We start from the raw sequence: 10,170 nt of genomic DNA on the forward strand, positions 1-10,170 counted from the left end.
TAGGCAGCATGTCTCATCTGCCTACGGCATTAGAAATGGCAAGATAAGGGGCACCCACATGCTGCCCCTCTCTGTTTACTGTTCTCTGTTTACCAGCAGGCCTTTGGGGGAGAGCAGAGCAATATTTGGTGACCCTTGGTCTTGTCCATCCCTCTACCCTTCAGGCAAACTGACTCCTAACCCAGGCTTGGGATCACATTGTTCCCTTATCCACAGAACATCTCCCCATCCTGTTCATGGGAAAGCAAACTTTAGAGGTTCCCCAGCACTCTTCTGGCTTATTTCCTGTGGTCATTTGGATTGCCTGCTTATAGAAGAGCATTGTTTAGAAAGAGTCGTATCATGTTGTGATCTGTGACAGCATGTATTTAAACAAGGCACGGAGAGGAAAGAACACAGACACAGGTATAGGGCATGGGAAAACGGGGAAAATATCCAGGAGGGTGACTAGTCCCTGGAGGAAGCCTAGCTGTAGTGTCCTAGGACTCAGAAGCTGTGTTTGTGAACAGTACTCCATACTTCAGGGCATGACTTCTCCAGCCCTGGTCCTTTGGGAAAGCCAGGCAATAGCGTCCAGGTAACTATTGCCTCACACACGCTCACTTCTACCATTTCTCCATTGTACATCTCAGGCAGAGGATGTTATCTCTTTGAACAGCCCTCATTATATAACCATCCCTCCTGAATCAAGAAAGCCTAAATGATGGGCATTGGGAAGGAGCAGAGCACCTGAATTTAAGGTTTGTCTGGTGATGGTGTCGCTATTGTGGATTTTGTTGGTGTGCTATGGGGAGAAGGTCTGTGGTCTCTTCTGTGAGTCAAGCAGTCTCCTAGAGGCTTGGGGTGAGGGTCACTAAAATGGGAGGCTGAATTCTAGATATGAACCTAGAGGGATAAAGAGAGGGACAAGCAAATCTGGAGTGAGCGTGTATCTCTTATTCTGTGCCTTTCTGTTTGTCTTTTTTTTTTCCTTTGGTCTCCATTATTCATTTACCTGGACGTTTTAGGCTTCCTTCCTCTTGTTGGAGAGCCCTTGGGGAATGACCCAGAAGAGAAGGATATGGAGAGGGGAGGCAGGGTCAGGGATAAGAAAGACTAGGGTACCGTAAAGGGATTGTGTTTACTACAGGTGATCTATGTGGGGGCTGGAAGGCAAGAAAAGGTGGCTGGTGTGTAGGTTAGGACTGCTCCATGAACTCATATGGTTATAGGGAGCTTGGTGGTGTGAGAAAGCCCATCTGCCTCAGGAGTTATGCCCTTCTTAGAGCTTGGATCCTTGTTCAGTGGCCAGAGGTACATGAGTTGGTGCAGGATCATGGGGCCCAGAGGTAGCACGAGAGCTAACCAGGCCAGGCCCAGGATGATCCAGACAGCAGCTAGACTCCTGTACACAGAGATGTAGTGCTTGTCAGGGTCTGTGCCTGGGAGAGAACAGAGGGAATCCTGTGTTACAGTCGCACTACAGATCCTGATCTTCACAATCATACACATCTGGCTTACGGTGCTCTTCCCAGGTGTTCTACCATGGCTTCATGATATGCAACACCTAGAGGACCCTAGCTTCTGAGGCTGTGTGGGAAGAAGCTTTTCTTTCTCCCAGAGCCACTGAGAACCCCATTAACTCAGGCCAGATCTGGCTCTCAGTTCTACAAGGCAGGCCTTGGGATGGAGGGAAGATAAGGATAGACAAGGACTAGAGACTTCTTGATATTAACAATAATAACTCACATTTAGATAGTGCCTTAAGGGGTTTCCTCAAAACTACCCTGTGAGGTAGGTAGTGTAAGTTTTTTTTTTCATCTTTAAACCCCAGGAAGAGTTTTAAAGAAATAGAAACAATGAAGTCATTTGCCCATGGTCACGTAGCTATTAAATGGTTGAGGCAGGATTTGAACCCAGTTCAACCTGACTTGGGGCCCAGTGCTCTATCCATTGTGCCACCAGCTTCTTCCACATTACTAAGAATTTATGGGGGCCTGACAGTCTTGGTGGGGCTGAATCCCTTGTTTCCAGCCTTCTAGCCCCACTATCCCCATCCCCTCAACCCCCAGGTCCTTTAGCTCCTGATGCCCTGGCCCCTAAAGTGCCCCAGTTCCTTATGCCCCATTCCCATTTATCTCCCTTACCTACAACATAGTCCCCAAAGCCAATAGTGCTGAGGGTGATGAAGGCAAAATAGAAGCCCTCACCATAGCTCCAGCCCTCCACGTGACTGAAGACCATGGGGGGAAGGATGAGGAGGAGAAAGGTCCCCACAGTCAGGAACAGAGCAAGGCCCAGGGTCTGTACCACCTAAAAGAGACAGGAAACTGATGGAGCAGCTCCCATGGCTCCAGGATGACTTCAGGGAGGTCTGGGGCCACTTCCTTAGTGAAGGAAAACAAGAGGAGGCTGGGCCTCCTCTGCGCAGCAGCTTCTCCGGGGTTATTTGGCATTAATTTGCCAAATCCCATGCTATCCCATGCCAATTGCAGATTTTGCAGAACTCTTGGGATTTGGGGATAATGCTCCAACAGGTATTCTGATCTTTTACATGAAGAAACAACTCAAACTAAGTTGGGATTGAGGAAGGGGACCACCTACAGACCATACTTGTCCCTCCCTCCTCATTCCTGGGAGAACATGTGAGGTCAGTCCAAGGGAAGGACATTGGCTTCATTGAGGGATGATGGAAGGACCAGGGCCAAGCTGTAATGGGAATGTGGTTGTATTTTGGGAATGGGGCAGGGATCATAAGGAGGAAGGGCATGATTGAGAGCCAGGAGATGTAGGGGTTGAAGAGAAGCTTTTGCTGCGCTAGGACTACAGTGAGGAGTGAGGAAGGAGTCGTAGACTGAAGAGAGGTGGTACCTGGTTGTGTCTTGGTTGATGCCCCCAAGTATCCATTGTGGCTAGGTGAGACCTTAGTCCTGTACCCAGATGATTGAGAAATACCACATTGAGTGGTATCCCAAACAGGGCATAGAAGATGCAGAAAATCTGACCTGCTTCTGTGCTGGGGGACAGGTTTCCATAGCCTGGAGAGGGGGAGAGGATTGGGAAGTAGGATAAGTGGTGAGGCTTACATCAAATGCAGATTTCAGAATGTATGTCTATGCCTTACAACTTTCCCCTCAACCCCCGCCAAAAAAAAATCTCACAACTATTCTGAGTGGGCAAAATAGAAATCAGGAGTTCCCTCATTGAGGAGTGACTGATTTGAGGACAGTGGGTAGGTGGGGGGGATGGAGGTAGGAGGAGTTACTAGTGTTGAAAGCCTGTGCAGAGGAGACCTGGGGGTTTTCAGAATGGAGGAGGCCAGAATAGGGGAGTCTAGCCCTCTTCCCTCCCCCCTCCTACCCACTCCCCATTACCTATGGTGGTGACAACCATCCCTGCAAAGAAAAAGCTGTTGCTGAAGTCCCAGTTGCTGGGGTTGGTGGAGTTGCCAGTTGGGTTCACACCTTTCTCCCAGGCTTCCATAATGACCTGTGCCAAGTATGAAGTATTGGGGTATGGGGAGCACGGAGACATTGGGTAATCAAGAAGAAGGAGGGACAGGGTTAGGTAGAGGGTGTTTATATTACAAGAATGACCTGGAAAGGAAGGGATACAAAGTCTGGGAAGGTAAGGCATCATGGAGTTGTCAGAATGGTAGGAAGGGTTTCCATTAAAATGGAATCACGGGCAGCAGCTAGGTGGTGCAGTGAATAAAGCATCAGTCCTAGAGTCAGTCCTGAGTTCAAATCCTGCCTCAGACACACACTAGCTATGTGACCCTGGGCAAGTCATTTAATCCTGTTTGCCTCAGTTTCCTCATCTGTAAAATGAGCTGGAGAAGAAAATGGCAAACTGTCACTCGATGAATCATGGAATGTTAGAGCTAGAAGGGACCTTAGAGGACATTTAGTCCTACCCCCTTCATTATACAGAGGAGGAAATTGAGACCCAAAGAGACAAAATGATGTGACCATGTTCACACATCTAATAAGGTACCTCTTAAACCCAGGTCCTCCAAGGACAGTGCTCCTTTGTCCTTGGAAACATGGGAACATTCAAAGGAAGGCTATGGTCTTATACACATGGGGTGTCCAAATACAAGAAAGGCCTCCTTCTGTTTGGTCTTCTGGAGGTGATGAGGCAAGGGGATGGACAATATAGCCCGGGGCATCCCTTGTGTTTCTGTGTCACCTGGTAGTTTCTAGGGTCTTCTAGCAGACCCAATCCTAAGCCAGCAGAGGGTGCACATGCATGGCCTTCTCTGCTGTGGGCTGGGAGATGGCTTCCATTCCTTATCCCCTCTTGCCTTAATGGTGACTTGGAGCTCCTTAGGCTTTCTTAGCATCTGGGGTGTGTGTGTCTGTGTGTGTGTGTGGAGTGGGAATAGTTACAGCTTTCCCTAGACTTAGCTTCCCATGAGAAATGTTCCCTAGCAGGCTGACTCTGTGAGTTCAAGGCCTAGTGGGGGTAGAGTGGTGGCCTGGCCAGAGGGGCTTCGTCATAAGACACCATCTGCTTTTCCTCAGTCTGACAGGCTAGAGCCCCTGAAAAGACCCAAACTTTGTCCTTACTCCCTTTCCCATAAACCCCATGGCAAAGGACCTTAACCCTTTAGATGGAAGCAGTCAACACTCTGCTGGCAGACAGAAGTGGCGGTCCTGATCATCTTTGGTGGTTTTTTTTAATCATTACTCTTTTAAATTAAGAGATAGTCATTAAAAAAGCTGGGATTTATTAGGCTGGAGAAGAAAAGGCTGCAGAAAGAAGGTATTTCACACCTCTAAAGGGTCATTGCAACTTAGGACCAGGACCTATATCCCTAATGGGTGCACAAGGGTGGTGGTGATGGGGAGGGTATGGACTTCACTTGGAGCAGCAAGGAATAAGATCACCTCACTCTTGGTGAGGGGCATTGAATGAGAGAACGAGTGTGTCAAAGAGGCAGGGGTGTTTTCTTTTCAAGAGGTCTCTAAGACCAGGAGGTGCCTGTCCCTCTGCTCAGCTGCCTACGTTTGGGATAGCTGCAGACCAGCTTAGAGGCAATGGGGGAAGGATGAGAAACACTGCCTTTGTCCCTTAAATATTAACTCTCTGGAAGACTTTTATAAAGATGATGTAAGTGGAAGTACGAAAACACTATACACTCTTCCTTATGGTGAGTTAAATGGAAAAGACAAAAACAGTAATAACAAAATAATGCTTTGTAATTGCAACGATCAAGGCTGGTCCCAAAGAAGAGCTGAAAAATGTGCCTTTTTCCCTTCTTCGAAGACTGTGGAATCAGACTCAGCCTGTGTATTGATTCGTTTTTCCAAAATGCTTTGTCCCCCTTTCCTTTTGATTCTTTATGATAAGGGATGGCTGACCGGGCAAGGAAGGAGGAGCGATGTATCTGGAAATGAAGGTGATGTAGCAACAAAAGAAATAAGAATTGGGTATGTAAAAAAAGATCTCATTCTCATGAGAGCTGGTCCAGATGAACAAGGAACTGGCGTTTTTGGGGGGCTTTTGTACAGGTGGGGAAATGGGATGGACTCATTCGTAAGTCACTTAGTTGAGGACCTGTCCCAGGGAGTCAGTGACAGAGGGGGTAGGTAGCAGCTTTCAGATGATCACAGACTCCTGGTCTTGGTGCTCTATCAGAAAAGCTTCCTAATGATGGTGATCAACACTCTCCTGGTATCATGGAAGCTGCTCTGTGCTTCCCACTCATAACAGGATTTTAACCGTTGTGGTTCAAACTCTCAGGAGCATGAGTGATAGACCACAAGAGAGAATTGCTCCCAGTGCTAATCAGACCACCTCTAGCACTCCCGCTGGAAACTGGGTCTCAAATGTATTCACTGGACGTAAAGTAGTAAGATAAACTTCCATGGGACACACCAAAAAAATTATAGTAACAGCTCAGAGGCAGTGTAGTATTCAAACCCTGCCTCCAAGAGTTACTAGCTATGTATATATATATATATATATATGTATATATGTATGTATGTATATATATATTATATATATATATATATATATATACACACACACACACCAGGGCAAGATATTGCATCGCCTTGTACCTCAGTTTCCATATTGGTTAAAATTAAGGTAATGCCTATAGTTACCCACTGGAGAAATTGGGACGTTCAAATGAGACAGTATATGGAAATCTTAATGGTGTATTATTTTTAATTTATAAGTTCCCTGCTAGCATAGGAGGACAAGAGATGTTGGTAGTTTGTGGTTTTTTTTTCTCCTAGGAGCACAGGGTCTTCTAAGGATCCTGGGAACATTCCCTTGCCTCTAGGCCAAACTATTTCTAACTGGTGATTTCACAGCTTCTCTTAGATCATTCTAGTGACTAGTGAGACACAGTGTGGCAAACTGGATAAAGAACCAGGAAGATCTTGGTTCAAGTCCCAACTTTGATACGTGGTAGCTGAGTGACCCTGGGCAAGGCACTTAGCCTCTCAGTGTTCTAGCAACTCTCTAAGACTCCTAAGGTGAAAAAAAGTAACTCCCCTCCTCCATCCTTCAAGGTACTGGTAGAGGACGTTGTCTTAGGCAGGCATTCATTCCATAAACCAAAGAAATCCTAGGTCTATTCCCTCCACCCAGTCCCTGTGATCAGAAAGTTTTATGTCTAGGTGTCTAATATGTACCTTGTGGGTTTTTAGAAGGGAGAAAACTCTAATTCAGTGGAAAAGGCATCATAGTAGGAAGGAAATAAGCATTTATCAAGCACCAGGCACTGTGTTAAGTGCTTAATAAATATCTTATTTAATCTTCACAACTCTGAGAGGCAGGTGATATTATACCCATTTTACAGTTGAGGAAATTGAGGCAGACAGAAATTGTGACTTATCCAGGGTTATATCAGCTAGTATATTTATGACTCTGGTTAGCACATGTAAACTGGTAATCCAGAGGGGCCTAACCATCTGCCAGCTGCTATTGTCGTGTAAGTGTGTACCACCAGGTGTCATGATAACAGGCTTGATCAATGAATAACTGTAATGGTAAATATATGTATACATATATGTATATATGTGTATATACATATATATCACATAGCCCACAAACACATACAGAGTTCTGCTCATGCAGTCCAATAAATGAAAAGGCTTGAATGCCTGTGATCTAACCCAGAGCCTTCCTGCTGCAGACTAGTTCTGCTCCTGTTCAGAAGGTTAATAAGTCTCCACTTTGAAATGCTTTCCATATCCTCTGACTTCTCTATTTCACCTTCAGTCCTGGGGAGGACACCTTCTAAGTCTCCATGCCCTTTCCTTTGTTAGGTCCTTTGGATCTTAGTCTTACTCAGACTGAGAGTTAGTGATCCCAATTTTTGACTGGCAGAGTCTGGGGGCAGGGAGGAAAGATGGATAGATTCTGAGGCAGAAGGCTCTAGGAACAGCTATACACTGGAAGAAAGGGACCTAGGCTTGGCTCTTAGACTCCTTAGCAAGCTCTCCTCAATGAACATATGGGCCAGTCTTATTTTAAATCCCCCTCAGCACATATAATAGTCTTATTTGCACTCTTCTGTGTGACCTTGGACAAATAACTTCCCTTCTGTGGGTCTCAGTCCCCTTCTCCTTCTTCCCACCCCCATAAAATTAAAATGATAACTAAGGGGTCAGATAATCTCCCAGGACCCTTCCAGCTCTAAATCCAGTGGCTATGATTTTACAGTTGTTGACCCTGCTTCCTAATCATTCTTAAGTCATTTCATCCTCTAATCATTTCAGATCATTTGAATATGATCTGTCCTCCCCAACTCAAGGGCAGAGACCATATCCTCCTGTTTCTGGTGTCTGCCACAGAAGCCATGACAGGTCTCTGTATATCAAATCCTTTCTTTACCATCTGACCCATCCCCATGAGACTATGTATTGTTGGACCAGGGACGCTTAGAATCTATGCAGAGTAATCAAAGAGGTGCACTGTAGGGGAGGGGGGTTGGGGTGGGGTGGAATTGAATAGAGGAGCTCACTCATCAAAATAGCTTCCTGGCTTGGGTTTAGTCGCTGCAGGGGCTTGGACAACAACCATTGCCGTCTAATGTTCCTGAACCTGAAACTTCAGGCCCTTCCCATTGGAGGAGGGTCTGAGGATAGCTATCACAGACATTTAACCGTGTGGCACAACTGTTGTCCAGACCACGGCATTGTAACTCAGCTGGAGGAAGATCAAGGAGCAGAGGCTTCAGGGACCAGTGGGCCAGGAGAATTGGGCAGAGTTACTCTTAATGCTTTCCCCTGCCTCCGTTTCTCTGTCTCTGTCAGAATTCCCCGGGATCATCCAAGCCCAGCCCCTCCTTTTCCAGCCTCCACTTCTGAGTCTCCCTATGCAAGTCCTGTCATTCCACCTCCCCCATCTCCTTCCTTCCCACCCCAGCCCCTTCTCCCCATATCACCTGTACAAAACGTTCCAGGGCATACTGGTCCAGGCAGGTGTAGTTTTCTAGAAAGCGTAGCTTCTCCATCTGGAATTGGTTTCGGGACTGAGCTTCTGCTTGCTTTTCTAGCAGCTGGAAGATGGCAGCACCCAGCAGCAGGTAGCAGAGATAGGCCAGCAGCAATGACAGAGTCCAGCTGCCCCTCCAGTCAAAGAGCCCTGAGCCAGCCATGTCTCTGGCTATGGAGTAGGGGTGGGGGCTACACCGCACTGGAGAAAAAGGCACTCTCTCTGCTGAGCACTTACCTTTTTCCTGGCCCTACTGGGTAGGGCCCCCCTCAAGCACTGGTCCTTCCCCACCACAGCTGGCTGGGCTGGGGAGTCTGTTTGAACAGTGCAGTGTAGCTCAGCCCTGCTGCTCAAAGTGCCATGAATGCAAACAGGTCTGACGTCCCTTGATCTGGATGGCCTTCCATGAGGAGCAGGACAGGAGACTGTGCTCCACTGAAGTCATCCTGCCCTTTCCTCTCCCACAGAGTAGAATGAGAGCAGTACTCATTACTTCTTCCAGCAAAGGCAGGTTTAGCCTTAGGTAGGTTCCTGCATCAGCTCCCTGGCTTTTCCTCATCCTTCATGGGTCCTTTGAGCCCCAAACCATAGGAATTTGGGGGAAATCACACCTGGTATGGACTTTCACCATGCTCAGTTCCCCTCACTGTGAAATGGGGTGAAGAGAACAGACCTGTCTACCAGGGGCAACATACAGAGGTAGGGGACAGGTGAAAAGACTGCACAGGTGGAGGGAGATTAAGGATGATTTGATTAATCTGAGTGAAAAATCAGAGCAAAGCTGATTTGTAGTGTTCAGGGACAGTGGTGACATGAGCATCTAGGACATCTGACCAGTTTTATAGAAATTTTCACTTTTCATTTCTCTCTCTCCTGTGACCCTTCATTGATATCTTTCGTTTTTACGTCAGCCACATTTCTCAATAAATTCCTTCCCTGGCTCCTCCCAGAGAGCTGCCCCTTAGAGAGAAGAACTAAAAAGATGGAAGAAAACCCAGTTTCCCCAAACTAAACAATACATTAACCAAGTTGGACATTATATGCAAACTATCTACTTTGAAAGTGAGGGGGAGAATTGGATAATGAGGCCCAGCTTTGCTAGATGAAATGTCAAATATGCCAAACCCATTTTGCCCCCATTCCTCTACCACTTTGAATGTTTCCCTGGGAAGTGGGGAAGGAAGCCCTGTTTTCCGGGGGTCATCCTGTCCATCCCTCGGTCTCCAAGCAGAACATGACAGGATGATGACCATTGCTTGTTTGTCTCCACCAGAGACAACATGAGAGGAGAATCTCACCTGCTGGTTTGTTTTAGGTGGGGTTCCACCTGGTGAATCCTCTCCGTTGTAGGAATGTTTAAAATAGAGAACATAAGATTCAAGGGAGACACTGATAGCTGTTTTCAGATATTTCCAGGGCAGTCATATGAAAAGGGATCAGATTTTTTCTGTTTGTCTCCAGAGAGAAGAACATGGAGCGGTGAGTGGAATTGTAAAGAGGTACTTTTAAGCCTCAGGTCAGGGTGATAGAGAGGCCATCTTGGGGTGTGGTAGAGAGAATGCCACCATTCTTAAGTATCATTCTAGGGTTGCCATGGTGCTGGATTTGGGCAAAGAAGCAAAACTGGCCCAGAAACTATGTCTTCAGTCTCTCACCTCTCCTATGAGTAGCCTTGTACTATTTCCTCATTTCCTCTCCAGCCTTTTCCTATTCTATGTTCCAAGTCTTACAGGG

At 46.7% G+C, this 10,170-nt stretch overlaps 1 protein-coding gene across 1 annotated transcript; it reads right to left on the reverse strand.

Annotated features, from left to right (window-relative positions):
* Positions 1 to 358: 358 nt before the first annotated feature.
* On the reverse strand, positions 359 to 9,689 carry LOC114053526 (potassium channel subfamily K member 16-like). Its single transcript, XM_027876643.1, has 7 exons — positions 9,562 to 9,689; positions 8,691 to 8,836; positions 8,387 to 8,607; positions 3,354 to 3,468; positions 2,851 to 3,017; positions 2,127 to 2,292; positions 359 to 1,421 (listed from the first exon to the last, which is right to left on the reverse strand). Exons 1-7 carry the CDS (start codon positions 9,687 to 9,689, stop codon positions 1,198 to 1,200), a joined length of 1,167 nt encoding a protein of 388 aa, XP_027732444.1. The 3' UTR covers positions 359 to 1,197.
* Between the last annotated feature and the right edge of the window lie 481 nt (positions 9,690 to 10,170).

This window comes from Vombatus ursinus, unplaced genomic scaffold (assembly GCF_900497805.2).
Source record: "Vombatus ursinus unplaced genomic scaffold, bare-nosed wombat genome assembly UNPS02014811.1, whole genome shotgun sequence".
NCBI lineage: Eukaryota > Metazoa > Chordata > Mammalia > Diprotodontia > Vombatidae > Vombatus > Vombatus ursinus.

Excerpts from the sequence above, each read along its gene's own strand:
- LOC114053526 (XM_027876643.1), bottom strand. The coding sequence starts at position 9,689 with ATGGTCATCATCCTGTCATGTTCTGCTTGGAGACCGAGGGATGGACAG. Across the intron at positions 3,469-8,386 it reads CCCTGGAACGTTTTGTACAG|GTCATTATGGAAGCCTGGGA; the intron begins GTGATATGGGGA and ends TACTTGGCACAG. Across the intron at positions 3,018-3,353 it reads GATGGTTGTCACCACCATAG|GCTATGGAAACCTGTCCCCC; the intron begins GTAATGGGGAGT and ends CCCCCTCTCCAG.